The 15,530-nt window shown below is 45.0% G+C and overlaps 3 protein-coding genes across 6 annotated transcripts in view; all 3 read left to right on the plus strand.

Moving 5' to 3' along the window:
* Nucleotides 1-11,624, plus strand: part of LOC122129140 (out at first protein homolog) — a 30,401-nt gene extending 18,777 nt beyond the window's left edge. Inside the window, exon 5 of one of the 2 annotated variants that reach the window (XM_042704184.1) lies at nt 11,588-11,624. The gene's annotated coding sequence lies outside the window, so the exon portion shown is untranslated. Of the gene's footprint in view, nt 279-11,587 lie in introns of those variants that run through there. The other variant, XM_042704183.1, reaches the window with a different exon arrangement.
* LOC122129141 (TLC domain-containing protein 5-like) lies at nt 303-6,346 on the plus strand. Of its 3 annotated transcripts, none has more exons than XM_042704185.1 (3): nt 303-2,698; nt 3,939-4,135; nt 5,119-6,345. In XM_042704185.1, the coding sequence occupies exons 2-3, from the start codon at nt 3,943-3,945 to the stop codon at nt 5,637-5,639; spliced, it is 714 nt and encodes a 237-aa protein (XP_042560119.1). In that variant the 5' UTR covers nt 303-2,698; nt 3,939-3,942; the 3' UTR covers nt 5,640-6,345. The 3 variants fall into 3 exon arrangements, with proteins under 3 accessions (XP_042560119.1, XP_042560121.1, XP_042560120.1); XM_042704187.1 differs by lacking the exon at nt 303-2,698 and adding an exon at nt 2,743-3,775 and having other exon boundaries at nt 5,119-6,346; XM_042704186.1 differs by lacking the exon at nt 303-2,698 and adding an exon at nt 2,743-3,733 and having other exon boundaries at nt 5,119-6,346.
* LOC122129142 (rho guanine nucleotide exchange factor 12-like) overlaps nt 7,631-15,530 on the plus strand; it is a 62,253-nt gene continuing 54,353 nt past the window's right edge. The window contains exon 1 of the mRNA XM_042704188.1: nt 7,631-9,351. Coding sequence (XP_042560122.1) covers nt 9,320-9,351 — 32 coding nt within the window. The 5' untranslated portion in view covers nt 7,631-9,319. The remainder of the gene's footprint in view (nt 9,352-15,530) is intronic.

Here is a 15,530-nt window from a genome sequence, read left to right on the forward strand (position 1 = left end):
CCCAAAAATAAGAGTAGTCCATCAGGGTGGGGGGGAGGGTAGAAGAGGAAGGGAGGAGGAGAAGAGAGGAAAGGAAAGGAGAGGAGAGGGGAGCAGAGGGGAGGGGAGGAGTAGAGAGGGGAGGAGAGGGGGTGACGAGCGCAGTGGACAGACTCAGGAGGGGAATATGAGAGCAGAGATCTGACCACCAGAACAAGTGTCAGTGTCTTATGCAGCCTAGTGCCTGCGTATGAGGAGCAGCACAGTCTGTGTGTGTGTGTGTGTGTGTGTGTGTGTGTGTGTGTGTGTGTGTGTGTGATAGACACAAAATTCCTCTGTGTGTGTGTGTGTGTGTGTGAGAGGGGATAGAGGGGGGGTATGTGAGGGGGGCAGGATGGGGGCACTGCAGCTCAAAAGAACTCTTTGTGAGATCTAAAGGGCCTCTTCTAATATATATGCATATGGCTGAAGAGAACAGCCATCTCCACAACATGCCTGGGCTGTGAAATCAATCACTGAAACTACAGATCCCAAGATGCATTGCATGGATATGACTGTGGGATGAAGGAACTGTGAGCCAAGACTATTTTTTTTATTTGTTTATATGTACAGTAGTGTAGTCTTTGTATAGTCCTCTGCTATTTTGCTGGTTCACACCAATTCAGGTTGTTTGTATTTTGTTTTGATTACTGTTCGTTATTTATTTTGTTTGCAAAAAGAAATGATCAAAGAAGCTAATGAACAACATGCACAAGTGGAATCTAACACCGTTCACTCTGATGTCATTTTTGTTTTGTGTCGTGTCATACTCTCTGGTTAATGATTCCTTCCTGACCTGTATTTCTCTAAGTGTGAGGATCTGTCTCTAATGACCTAGTCATGTGTGTGTGTGTGTGTGTGTGTGTGTGTTGTGTCCTGGTGTCTTGCTCACCAGCCAGTAGAGGAGGAAGGTCTCGTGTCCTTGAGAGTTGGTCTCTCACGCCTTTGATTGTTGCATTCCAGTGGCCTTAACATTAACACATTTCTAGTTCACTTACTTTGACTTCTGTGAGCAGAATTGAGGGTGTGTGTGTGTGTGTGTGTGTGTGTGTGTGTGTGTGTGTGTGTGTGTGTGTGTGTGTGTGTGTGTGTGTGTGTGTGTGTGTGTGTGTGTGTGTATGTATACACATATTTAGTTGTATCTGTGTGTGTGTTCATTTGTTTCATTTCAATCTTTATCATTGAATGTAGACTTTCAGTTGATAGATAGGGGACCAAAAGGGTTAAAGCACATTCCAGAGCACACGTGTCATCTTTAGATGACGAATAGTTCACCTTGATCTAACACAGTGACGTCATCACGCTCATGTTATGTCACAACACCGGATCGAAACCCTACAGTCGCGTGAACTAAACCTCATGTCCTGACGTCTTATTGCAAGGATTTAAGCGAAACCAAAGTCTACCTATACAAATGGAGTTATGGCAGTTATGGCAACGTAAGGTTGTGGATGTATGGCTACTTAGAGCTTCACGTGGCATACTCTTAGGCATTCTGTAAAAGCCACCATCACTACTGTGGGCATTAAGCCTCCATCTGTTATCACAACTGTGATGTCAATTTGACAAAGCTTTCATTGTTACATCACGTTTGCTTGTCTGACTTTTTATGATGCAGTATGTTTAAAGATTTAATGTTTTTTTTTTTTTTTTTTTTTTTTTAAACACCCCATAGAAGAACATTGTCAAGCTACACTAAATTTCCTTTTTGTTAGAAAGAGCAATGTTTTATTTGGTTGCTTGTGTATTTTTCTTTTTTTTTACATGTTTAGAGAGACAGAATGTGTTAGTATGTAGGCTAAAGCACAGATTAGGATCTGAAACAATAACGGTACTGCTTCTAAATACATTTACATTTAACCTGTTGAGAGATTTCACATTGGTATATCACGCCCCAACTATCAAGCCAAATGATTGTGTAAAATGTCAGACTTTCAGCCATTTTTGATGAACAAGTGCCTTAATACCGACATGTTTATTGGTTGCTTTGTTAAGTTAGAGTGGACATATTTTTATATAAAAAAATATTCAGTTAGGACTCAAACCATGACGACAGTGAAAATGAAGTAACAATTTTCAAATAAAATGTATATCTTTACAGATGTCTCCCGGTGAATTCTTGTGTGTGTTTGTGTGGTACGTTTCCTGTTATTCCATACATGCTCTTTATGTTGAAGTCGTGCTTTCCGTGTTAGTCAAAGGTGATCTATAAACATGTTTTAGTCTTAAATGTATCAGTGAGCTCAGAGACAATCTTTATGCTACAGCATAAGACCTGGCCTGTGCTGGTATTTAGAAAAAAGCACGGCATGCATGTCGTTCTACAACCGGACCAGCAGGTGTCGCGCCTTCTCCGGATGGAAGGAGCATCTGTCGCCTGGAAACAAGAACACCCTCTTCTTTTTGTAGAGATCGTTGTTGATTCCTCGCGAATAATGCCACTTTTGTTTATGTGGAGCACTGGGTACTGTCTCCGTGAAGACGTTGTTTGTTGCGAATGATTCAGACAGTGCCTTTCTTTCTTGAGGCCTGAGACTTGAAGGGGGATGTTGGTTATATTCGCTTTAAACGTTCCAACAGGCCCGGTGCCACGATGATCCGAGCGTCACTACTGTGGACATAACAAGTGAATACACCGATCCTGGTTCTCCGATGGAACTGTGGTTCTTGAATAGTTCAGGTAGGCTAATTCATTATAGAACAAGTAGCCTACGCCACACATCTAAACGTCCCAGCTGTCTCTGTCTTTTCATTCCCGTTTGATGCCTTGTCTGTGATCATGATTGTAGGCTACGCTTTCATGCTGAACTGCACGTTTACATACAGATAGGCTATTGGTAACTGTTGCAGTGAAAGCCAACACATGCCAGTTATAATAGCATTGGTTTACATTCTCGAGGTTTGATGGCTTCACAAACATCCTGTTCCGTTCTGTATGGGTGGAAAGAAATCATCCCTTAATATTAAAGCCCATCTCTACTTCATCCATGTCAATCTAAGCTTAGACAATGGACAGACCACTAAAGCTCAAGAGGGGGCGGGGGAGTATGGCAGGCTACCAAAAGTATACTATCCTACTACACTTAAATTATTGTTGATCTGGATTTCACATAGCATTCATCTTGTTACAGTGTCACAATCCCATTACTTACAGTGCAACATAGGCTATGTGTTGTATAAAAACACAGTTTGTACTGTTTGAAAATAATGTGTACTTGTGTGTTTGAAAACTCGATTATGGCTCTCGCTTGGTTGTCTGTTACACAAACAGCCTACTTAGAAGTAGGCCTAGTGACTACGTGCGCACTGTGCCATTATGTAAGAACATAATATAAATGTGGCGTTACACATCGATTCTTATTGTATTGGACTTGCTAGTATAATAACGATATGACAAGGGTGTCTTGTAAAATGTCACAGATCACAGCTTTTACAGAGGGATGTGGAAACAAAAGTCACAAAGTCCTGACAAAGACCAGGGTGTTTCAGCTCAGCATTCTCAGCCCACTGGGCCGTGGCGGACGCAGCAAGCATAGATACTTTTGCTCTAGTTTTGACACTGTCCATAGTGTGCCAGCTGCCCGCTCATTTCCCAATACCCAGGATCCCTCAGCCCACTTTAGACCGTCCCCTGTCACTGTGAGACGGTTATCACACAAGGACTTGTAGTTGTCACTGAAGAACTGAGGATTGCTCAGGCAAGCATTTGGAAGCAGTAAGTCTGGGTATTTTCATCTACTGTGGGGCGTAATTGAAGGTATGTGGATTTGTGAGTCATAAAGGAATGTTTTTATGGATTGAACTCATTCTGTATGGTAGTTCATCCAGTATCAGGCCCATGAATGAGTGCGTATTTGCACTTTACTGTGAGCATCTGCTATGTGAGTACACTTAAATGTTATGTAATGTGTCTGCCCCAGCGAGATGACATGGCTAGTCGGAGTACTTCTGTCCCTCTTGGGTTGGATCAGCCTCTACGCTTTCCTCTGCCACTCAAACGGTTCCCATGGATACGAGTGGAACTGTCGCCTGGTCACTCTGGTCCATGGCATCCTGGCTATCTGCATCACCGCCTACATCGGCTATGTGGATGGACCCTGGCCCTTCAGCTATCCAGGTGAGGAACAGGGAGGCCACAGCACTGGGCATATCTGATCGAATGTGTCTGTGTGTGGGTGTGTGTGTGTGTGGGATGGGATTTCTCCACAGTTCCAAGTGTATTTTTGTGTTTACATGTGTACTATTTCTATTTCCATGTGCAATAACTACCACCAGTGCGTTATACTGCCACTTAATCACATATTTACTCTGCTGTTTACTCAGGTTTTCTATCTTAATACATTGCTTCACTTGCACTCTTATAAAACACTTTGTGTCTTTATTTATATGTGCATGTCTTTCAACTGTACAATGACAATAAAGCCAATCCATTCTATTCTCTATTCTGTTCTATTCTACTCTATTCTGTTCTATTCTACTCTATTCTGTTCTGTTTTAATCTACTCTATTCTGTTCTATTCTACTCTATTCTGTTCTGTTCTATTCTATTCTACTCTATTCTGTTATATTGTACTCTATTCTGTTCTGTTCTATTCTGTTCTATTAACTCTATTCTGTTCTGTTCTATTCTACTCTGTTCTATTCTGTTCTATTCTATTCTACTCTATTCTGTTCTATTCTATTCTGTTCTATTCTATTCTACTCTATTCTGTTCTATTCTACTCTATTCTGTTCTATTCTATTCTATTCTGTTCTATTCTACTCTATTCTGTTCTATTCTACTCTATTCTGTTCTACTCTACTCAGAGTTCACTGCCCCTTGGCCAGCTTTCCCACACACTTCCTGATGTACTGCACAACCCAGGGTCACAGTTATTAGTCCCTCTCAGTATGATTAGTCAACCATCTCAAAATGATATGAACTCTGTCATAGCGCTTATTCCAGGCATCAGTGAACACAATGAATGGCTTTAAGCCAAAACAATTCAGGCCTTCTACTCTGTAACGCTATGCTATGCTATGCTACACATCTACCTTCAGCAGCATCAGGGTCTTTTGCATGTAATTTCCTGTGTCATCATCTCTTGTGATGGTTTCCAGGTACGAAGAACACGCCCCTGCAGATGAGCGCCATGGTGCTGAGCCTGAGCTACTTCCTGTTTGACATGGCCTGGTGTATCTACTTCCGCACTGAGGGCCTGGTGATGCTGGCACACCACACCATCAGCATCCTAGGCATCATCCTGACGCTGGTCCTGGGCGAGTCGGGCATCGAGTCGTGCGCGGTGATCTTCGGCAGCGAGATCACCAACCCCCTGCTGCAGGCGCGCTGGTTCCTGCGGCAGACGGGCCGCTACGAGAGCCGGCTGGGCGACGCGGTGGATGTGAGCTTCGTGCTGCTCTTCGTGCTCATGCGCATCGTGGTGGGCGCCAACATGCTCTACTGCGAGCTCATCTCGCCCCGCCCCAAGTTCGTCATCAAGTGTGGCGGTGTGGCCATGTACGTGCTCAGCTGGGTGTTCACCGTGGACATCGCCCGATTCACCGTGCGCAAGTACCGGCGCTGGGGCCGGCGGGACCGAATCACCGAGACCAACGGGCCGCACGCAAAGACAGACTGACATGGCCACCGCTCATTTCCTCACAGAAATTTTAAAGAGAGAGATTTTTAGATAACATTTCAGAAGAAGATAACCATGATAATTGAACAAGACCTGTGGACAGTGCGTTGCCTGAGAGATAGAAAGACGCATGGAGATGTGAGCATGTTATTGCGGAAAAGCCCAGACTGGAATGGTTCTGCCTTCTGTCTGGGGAGCTGATGAAGCAGTACGAAATGAGCCATAGTTCATGCGTCTCAGATGACACTGTCCACTGCCTGCCAGACAGCATTTCACAACGCCACTGTACTCAACTGCCCTCCACACGCAGCACAGTTGGGGGTAGATCTGGCTGAGATACGGTCCTGATGCGGTTGCTTGGTGCCACATCAGAGTTAGATGCTACATGGGGTTGTGCTTATGACAGCAGACACACAGACACACACAGTCGGGGGTGAATCTGGCTGAGATCCGGTCCTGATGCGGTTGCTTGGTGCCACATCAGAGTTAGATGCTACATGGGGTTGTGCTTATGACAGCAGACACAGACACATGCTTTACATATGGTCTGCGTAGTTGTCATTTGAAGGTGGCGTCTGCAATTCGAACCCAATATACTTTTTGTCAACTTTAGCAAATTGCTCCTCACGGTCGACTAGCGGTCGTCTTTGTGTGTGCTCATAAAAACCTCTGGTGTGTGTGTACACAGCCCAGGGGTCAGGAAAGAGAGGTGTGTGTGTGTGTGTGTGTGTGTGTGTGTGTGTGTGTGTCTATTTCAGCCAATCAACACCTGTCAGGACCAAGGAGGGGTGTCATTTCAGCTCAGATCTCAACACATTTTCACTAGAATTGTGGACTGTACCCTTAAGTGAAGAAATCAGTGCACTGTGTGAGAGGAAGATGTGTGATGTGTTTCCTGTTTGATGCAGTTTGACAACTCTTAATTATGTGGTATGTTGAAGTCCCCAAGATAATTCTCTAAAAAGCAGCTTTGCTTGGATGTATTTTCATGTTCTGAACTGTTTGTTTTAAAGATGTTTGAATACTGTTTTTGTACTAATAAAGTCGTTTTTGCCTTGGGTTTAATACTGAAGTGACTGTGGTTGCCTGCACTCTTAACACTTTTGCACTAATGATTACTGTAAAAACAGAGATGGCAAAAATTGTTGTGGACTTCTGCATTACAAAAACAGCACATTGGCTTTGTCATTGGAGAAGTAATTTTCTCTATTTGTTCGGGTATATCTCTGTGTGTGTGTGTGTGTGTGTGTGTGTGAGTAGATGAGTAAAAGGGGGGAAATAGTCGACCGATAGTGTGTGTTTGCTAGGGGCATTATTTAGGGGGGAAGGGTGGTTTCATATCTGTTTCAGCAAACTCAAACAGCACCTTGTATGTTTAAAAAAAGCACCATTCTGCTACTTGTAAACCTAGATTTAGTGTGTTTATTAACGGTATTAATTTCTGGATCTAAGTCCTTATAACGGTAAATTATTGCGAATACCAGTGCAGTACATAAACAGCCCACAAGATGGCAAACACGAGTTATAGAATGCAACAAATAACCAGTGGTATGTCCACTATTTTGAATTACAGCCTAGGTCAACTTAAATATATAACGATTTACGTTAGTTGCAGTAATTACACCAGATAAAACAGTTTGGGCCTGCAAATAACTACGTGTGATAACTACTGCATGTGTTTTTAAGTTGTATTGCCGGCAAAGAAAAGAAAGGTAATGAGGGAATGTGCAAGAATGCAAACACCATATGCGAGAAATAAAAGTTATATTTTGACAAAACACTAAAAGAATATGATAGACTTTACTTATTCAAAGTTTCAGTCTATTTACTGATGCTACAAAACATCCGAAACAGACATCGTTAAACTGGACTGATCGAATAGCCTATCCATAAATGTATCTAAACATTTTATATTAAACTGAACCGGTCCGAATCATCTGTTTATTTTCAGGTTTTCCATAGGGATGCCGTCGTTGTATAGCTGATATATTTATGCCGCTTTAAGAGAGCGAAGCTAACTTGTAGCACTGGCTAGCTTTTGGTCGGCCAGTGGCTGAAGGTGAGGAGATTCCGCTGAAAACAAGTCAGAACGGCCCAATTCGGAAAACATGGAGACGGAGCAATCGGACGGCTGAGTTTTAACTTTGGGGGATTTCGTTTTGATCAAAGGACTTTTGAGACAACGCACAAGACTGTTTGGATTCTCCGTAAAACTGACATGAACAACCTGAAGAGAGTTTACACAAGAATTTTCGTGGAGAAACGTGCTTTTCATGGATTTGGTTTATAGGTAGCTAGCTAACGTTATATTTAGACTTTGGGATTATTGTTGCAAAGTTTCAAATCAGGATACCGACAGAAACATTGTACTGCAGTGAAACGCGTTTTTCCATGCTTGCATTTCAGTATTGTTTGCTTTAGTTCAGGGGACTACTTTGAATTCACAAAGGATCGTAAAGCCGATGTGTTTTAATTCGACGCGTTTGGGACGCCTGGTTGGGGGGAAAGGTTCTCCATTTTCCAGACCTCAGGCTAACACCATCGCTAGCTAGCTGGGTTAACTGTTAGCTGTCCTAAAATTTCAGAGGCCTACTCCATTCAGAGGTGTAATGTTACTGGCGTTTAGTCGTTGGAATAATAGTGACTTTTCTACTGAAGGATTGTTTCCTTCTTTTAACGCCAAAGTTCTTACATTCTCATGGTCACGAGGAACTAGTCCTTTGCTCTCATTAAATGCATTGCTCTGTGATATCAAGCTAGCTAGTACGCTACCCGAAACAACTTAAGTTTATTTATCGATTTATGTTAAAAACAAAATGAAAACAACACCTTGCAGTTGGTAAAACTAGCTGCAAAACGTCCAGTTGGGTTGAAAGTTTGCAAGTAGCGTGTTTATTTCAGGCTGTTGGAGAAGCATCCAAGTGGCCACGTTTGTATGAAATCGAACTGGAAGGAGCATAAAAATGTCCACTTTCAGCTGATTTGAGACTCATCCCATGAAGCGCTAGCTAGCCCACTTGATGTGTTTAGTTCGTGTTTTATGCTAAAGACTTTTGCTGACAAATGTTTCAAGTTGCTTACAATTTACACTGTATCTTTTGGAAACGATCAAAGCACAATTTGTTTTGGTTTTGATAAATGCGGGTGTTGGCAGTATTACAGCGGCGTCGACGGGTGCATGATTATCAGGGAATGAAGAATTGACACTACATAACCAACTAGCTACGGCAAATTAAGCTTACTTTTGCCAGCTATTTATTTACTTCCTGCTTGAGAGAAGACTGTTAGTTGTGTTTTTATATTTTGTTATGTTCAAGCGGTGTTGTTTTATTACCGACTGTTAAATATTTTGTTACTTTGTCTCCACTGATTTGTTAGCTTGCTAGCTAGCTGGACTTGTTCATCTTGCATTTCTGACGTATGTCCAGCTGCCGACTGCAACCGAATACCAGCACACACGGACACGAAAGACACCTGTCGATAAACCCTGAATAGCGCATTCAGAGTTTTCAATTTATTCCATAATTTCTCCTGATTAACATCTCTGGACGATTCGAATACGAACAAACGGACTTCGCCATTGACGGATGTTAGGGATACAGCAAAAGTGGTGCACTGCTTCATATTTGTGAAGATGCTCATTGGATGTAAACCGCTGGAAAAGTAGATACGGAAGCCCAATGAGTGACACACAGTCCACAATCACTGACAGGTGAGTGAGTTTGAGTTTGTGAATGTTAAAGGTGTCATCCATATTGACATGACTACGGGCCAGCAGACAAACCCAGCAGTAGTCTCTCTGTCTCTCTCTGTGCTATATAATCATGTGTAATGGATGGGTTAAGTGTCCCTTAGGAATTCTGCGGCCTTTAGATCTGCAGTGCAATAGTAGCCGGAGAGCTATCTGGCTTACAGTTTAGGCTGTCTGTTTTTATGAGTCATGTTGTTGTTGTTGGGTGCTTCAGCTGCCTTCTTGCAGCGTTTCCTGAGCAAACTGATTTGTATCGACAGGGATATTGACATTGTCACACCAAAGGAAACAGTGAGGTTTTAATCTTTAAGGCTTTAAGTAAAAGGTGGATTTTGTGTAAACCTACACAGCCACAAGAAAGAGACACTCTAGTCTGCTTCCTTAAACGGTTGTGCCTCAGGAAAAAGCAGACTTTGATCTGCCATGTTGTGAAAATAACAATTTGCAGTTGGACAGCTGATGTTCGTTATGACAAATGCAATGATGCAATATGCCCTATTTTTTGTCCACACACAAGTGCATCAGACCCAACCACATTCAGTAGAACGATTGAACAGATCCGTGTTTTCCTCTTGAACACGCCCCTCCTCGCTCCATCCATCCAGCCATCCATCCATCCTAGAAGCGAGCACACACTCTCTGGAAGCGAGCACACACACTCTCTGGGCTCCTTGAGGCCTGCGGGTCATGGCCAGTGACAGTGGGATGTGATTTTCAGCCTCAGTGGCCCTGACTGCACCTGCAGTTGGTACTGAAGAGTGGCATCGAGGAGAGTCAGAAGTGTGTGTGTGCTGTGCTGTGCTGTGCTGTGCTGCCTCAGGTTATTATTGAGGTGTGTGTGTTCTGTCTCAGACAGTTACAGAGTAAAGTGTGTGTGTGTGTGTCGTCTCACAGAGGAGGGGGAGGGAGGGAGCGAGAGTGTGTGCAAGTAGAGTGTGAGTGTGTGCAAGTTTGTATCACTGCCTCATAGAGAGGATGGAGAGCGAGAACGACTGTGTGTGTGTCTCGTACTGAATATTGGGGAAAAGAGTGAATGTGTGCGAGTTGATGTGCACTGTTTTGGGGGACAGAGGGGTGTGTGGGTGGTTGGGGGGGGGGCAGGGGGTGCTGTCTTTCAGGCTGATGTAGTGTGGAGTCTGTGAGGAGTGAGTTTTCCCACCTGAGCTAATGCAGGCTGACAGATCTACTGAGATGAGCGAAACAGACAGAGAGCAAAGAGTACTGAGCTACTTGTCATTCAGTGTTTATCAGAACCAAACTGGAGCGAGTTTCCATTCCCTTGAGGCTGATGGAGCGAGTCCTGATCCAGTGATTGGTAATGTTCTTTAGTCCTGATCCAGTGATTGGTAATGTTCTTTAGTCCTGATCCAGGGATTGGTAATGTTCTTGAGTCCTGATCCAGTGAATGGTAATGTTCTTGAGTCCTGATCCAGTGAATGGTAATATTGTCGAGTCCTGATCCAGTGATTTGGAAATGTTCTTGAGTGGTCATCCTGTGAATACTTCTGCCAGAGATGAATGCAGATAGATGAGAGAAAGTGGTAGCTGCGGTCCAGTGAGATGGTAGCTGCGGTCCAGTGAGATGGTAGCTGCGGTCCAGTGAGATGGTAGCTGTTGTCCAGAGAGAGAGAGAGAGTGGTAGCTGTGGTCCAGAGAGAGAGAGACTGGTAGCTGTGGTCCAGTGAGATGGTAGCTGTGGTCCAGAGAGAGTGGTAGCTGTGGTCCGGTGAGATGGTAGCGTTCTCTTGTGTGTCTAAAGCCCGGCAGGTTGGGCACTGCAGGCGTGATGAGCTCAGCCTGTTCTTCTCTTCCTCGGCACTTCTCCTCTGAAACCCCCATCAGGCCGTTGTAAAAAAAAAAATGTTTTGGTTTGCCGCAACATTCAAATCCGGGCCCAATCTGATTGGATCGGTCGGGTTTCGGCAAACCAACATAAGTATGGCGTCCACTCCTCAGGCTGCACAGCCCCTAGCCTAGCCTAGCCTAGCCTAAATCTGCTGCAGACGCGGGCCAGTCTGGACCCGGTCAGGCCCATCTCCGGTCAGGGTATGCTGCTGTCAGACCGTGGGTGGTTGTCCTTCCATAGAAGTTATGAGAAGCGATTGATTTGGGTAAATGCTGAGCTTCTGTGCTCCACTGGTTTTTAGAAATGCTGTTTCAGTCAATATTACACCCTCTCCAGACACTCACACAGACCCACACACACACACACACACACACACACACACACACACAGACGTTGTCTGTTGCTGATGATGAGTTGTTGCCAGTTTATCCACCTGCGCGTCTGTGCGTCTGTCTGTCTGTCTGTCTGTCTGTCTGTGTCTCTCTCTCTCTCTGTGTGTGTGTGTGTGTGTGTGTGTGTGTGTGTGTGTGTGTGTGTGTGTGTGTGTGTGTGTGTGTGTGTGTGTGTGTGTGTGTGTGTGTGTGTGTGTTTGTTCCAGGTCTTGAGAGGATAAGAAACTGGAGGTCTTCTGTAGGGTTTCACAACCTCTGCTCAATGTGTTCCATTTGGTCCAATACCACAGGGACCGCGCGGGCAGCCAGAAGCAACAACCCCTCTCTGATAAACCAGGAGTGGAAGCATTTGACATCTTTAACACTCAGATTCATATTTTCAGCCATTTTGGTTATTGATCCACATCTTTATAAACTATAGCACCTTCAACAAGTTCTAGGTGCTAGGTAATATTCTGACCCGGATGGTATTTGTTGAATTGATGTTCTGCGGATCTGCGCAGGTTGAGGGGCGTGCCACGGTTCCCGGCAGCTGTTCTGTGTTAGTCTGCTGAGTCAAGATGGTCTCCCGCTGACTAATGAGAGCTCTGTCTCTGCCTCTGCCTTCTGTGTGGGTCGGCTCTCCACTGCAGCACACTGTGAACCAAGGAGTTCCAGACCGAGGCTTGGATGGTGGAAAAGAACCGAAGCCTTTCACAGTGCAGAGTGTCTTTTAAAGCTGTGACTTGGTTGCGTCATACACTTTCCTGTTTTGCATGGTCTTGTCATCATGTGTGGAAAATGGTCCTGTGTGTTGTGGTCAGGACACACACACACTCACACTCCTGTCCTTTCCAGTGACCGGCGGTTCAGGGATTGCAGCAGGGCTAGTTTCACACCTTGCCGTCACTTAAGTGGACATATAACAGGCCTTTTCCCACACCACACACACACACACACTCACATACACATACACACACACACACACACACACACACCCCATTCACTGCACTCCCCAGTCCTTCGGGGTGTGTGTGAACAAAGCCTCAACCTCTTTGTAAGGTGACTGAAGGGCCACACCTGTAGTCTGAGTTCACTGGAAGTAAAGTGTGTGTGTGTGTGTGGGTTTGAGAGGAGCACCTGGAAACTAGGAGTGGCGGTGTTTAAACACAGGAGTGTGTGTGTGTCTGTGTACACCAGCAGCGGCGCCTGAGTCAGTCCTGATGTCTTATAAGACTTGTGTGTGTGTGTGTGTGTGTGTGTGTGTGTCTGTGCGCGCTCCCACAGCGGGCAGTATGTTCCCCCTGCTGCACTTAAGACACCCAACCTCAAGGGCAAATGATTTCTGCCTCAGTCAATCTCCAGCTGCAGATCTACACATCAGCATCTCCTCTTCCAAAACACTTCAGCACGACTGAATGCCCTCAACCGTAATATAAAGCATCATTTGTAGGCTGTGACATGCAGAAGCTCGCAGAGTAATGAACAAAAGGACAAGATTGAGTCTTTTTTCAGTGTTTTTGCGTATAATATATTTGCACATAGATATAATGTTGTGTGTGTGTGTGTGTGTGTGTGTGTGTGTATTTAAATAATTCTAGCCACCAGTGAAAGCTTCATTAGCGGTGCAACAGAAGCAGTAGGGGTGGGAATCTCTTGGCACCTCACGATTCGATTCGATTCCGATTCAGAGGTCAACGATTCGATTCTAAACCGATTCTCGATTCTAAACCGATTATCGATTCTAAACCGATAAAACGATTATCGATGCATCTCGATTTTTAAAACATTTGAGTTTGCTACTCAGTCTCAAATCACTTCCTACTTTGTGTTTGATAATTAAAGAAAATCAACAGATCTATTTTTTTATTAGAGAAAAAGTGTGTCCTTGTCACAATTATGACTTTCTATGAACAATTGCAATAATCGATGCAGCTTGCATTTCAACACAAAATGAATGTGTAAAAAAAAAAAAAAAATATTATTTTAAATTATATTTTATTAAAAAATCGATTATGAACTTTTCTGAATCGAGACAGAATCGTTCTAGAGAGAATCGAGAGAAATCGAAAAATCGATTTTTCCCCCCACCCCTAAGAAGCAGGCTGCCTTAATGCACTGCAGATGAATCTCTCTGCGTCCAGGAGGATTAATATGAGTTATTGCAGGCCCAGCATGAATATTCACGTAGCCTCATTTTGGGTTTTGTGTCAGGCTTGCAAATAGTGGCACTGCTGGCTGTATGATATGTAGGCTAGAGGATGAGAGACAGACTGGTGGAGAGACAGTCCTGTGTGCACGGACACACACACAGACACACAGTCACACACACACCTGTCAGGCGCTCAGGTCTGGTTGAGGGTACGGCACAGTACAGAATGTAGCGTTGTGTTGGCAGGCACATTCCCTGTAATCCTCGGGATTAGAGGTGTGTTGTCTGGGCGTGCTGAGGCCAGTATGAGCTCTGTGCTGATGCTGGAGTTTGGAGAGCTAAAGTTCATAGAGACTCCCAAGACTGTGTGTGTGTGTGTGTGTGCGCGTGCGTGTGCGCTTGCGTGTGTGTGTGTCTTGTCCGCTAGTGCCCCTGGAGGAGGGGGGCATAGAGACTCCAAGACAGTGTGTGCTTGCGTGTGTGTGTGTGCTTTCGTGTGCTTGCGTGTGTGTGTGTTTGCGTGTGCTTGCATGTGTGTGTGTGTGTGCTTGCGTGTGTGTGTGTGTCTCGTCCACTAGTGCCGTTGGAGGAGGGGGGCATAGAAACTCCTAGACTGGAGTGAGGAGTGAGGAGCCCCACTAGTGCCACTGGCCTGAGGAGGAGGAGGAGGAGGAGGAGGAGGAGGAGGAGGAGGAGGAGGGGGGGGGCAGATTAATCTCCACTGCTGTTTATTATAAATAAGACACATGTGCTAACAAGCCTGCCTTCAGACAGACTGGAGTCTCTCTCACACACACACACACACACACACACACACACACACACACACACACACACATACACACAGAGACTCTCACCTGCTTTGTGTTCGTCCCTTTGCTCATCCATGTACACATTGCCCCTGGGTGAGTTGTGCACACACACACACACACAGACGCACACTCCTGGTGCAGGTCTGAGCCCAGGGCCGTTTGTCTGTGTCTGTGTGTGTGTGTGTGAGAGCGCGAGAGAGAGCTGGAATGGGATTGTCGTCTCTGGTAGGCAGCAGTGGCCCACCATCTCCCCCCCCCCCTGCACACTGCACTGCACTCAGTGTGTTGGATCTGTGCTGCGCTGGCCTGTGAAGGGGAGGTCTGGAGCTCTCTCTCTCTGTGTGTGTGTGTGTGTGTGTGTGTGTCCTCCTGCGTCCGCCTGCCTGCCTGCAGAGGCCGATTAGGCCCCATGTTGTTTCTCCTCTCCTCTCTCATAGTGTGGTTGGACATGGGTGCTTCACAGGGACTCTCTCTCTCTGTCTGTGTCATCTTGAGGCTGTGGTAGAGGTCCCCTTTCACTGTGTTTAAGGAGGATATAAGAAGCTCATGCTCTGGTGCCATGGTGCCATGGAAACGTCTGAAGGACATTCTAGGTGTTTTTCAGACTTAAGTAGTTTTTCTCACATGGTAGTAGACACTCCAGTGAGGTATTCCAAGTACCTGGTTTAGTGACAAAGTTCGCTCAAAGGAAGTGGTAAGCATTTTAAATTGAAGAGCCCTATGTCTTTGTTTTACTGGGAGAATGAACCACAGGGCTCTTCTATTAGGAGGTTTACCACTTACACTGAGTTAACCTGCCCAGGTTTGCCACTAAACCATATACCGCACCCCCCAGATGTTGTGAAAAAGAGACACTGGGCCTAGTTGTCAAGAAGAGATAGACTATGAAGATCCTGTAGTTGTTGTCAAGAAGAGAGACTGAAGATCCTCTAGTTGTTGTCAAGAAAAGAGAGACTGAA

The sequence above is a fragment of the Clupea harengus genome, unplaced genomic scaffold (genome assembly GCF_900700415.2).
Source record: "Clupea harengus unplaced genomic scaffold, Ch_v2.0.2, whole genome shotgun sequence".
Taxonomy (NCBI): Eukaryota; Metazoa; Chordata; class Actinopteri; order Clupeiformes; family Clupeidae; genus Clupea; species Clupea harengus.

Bases quoted from the DNA above. Each gene is read 5' to 3' on its own strand.
- LOC122129141 (XM_042704185.1), top strand. From the start codon at position 3,943: ATGACATGGCTAGTCGGAGTACTTCTGTCCCTCTTGGGTTGGATCAGC. The intron at 4,136-5,118 runs GTGAGGAACAGG...GATGGTTTCCAG, and splicing joins CTGGCCCTTCAGCTATCCAG to GTACGAAGAACACGCCCCTG.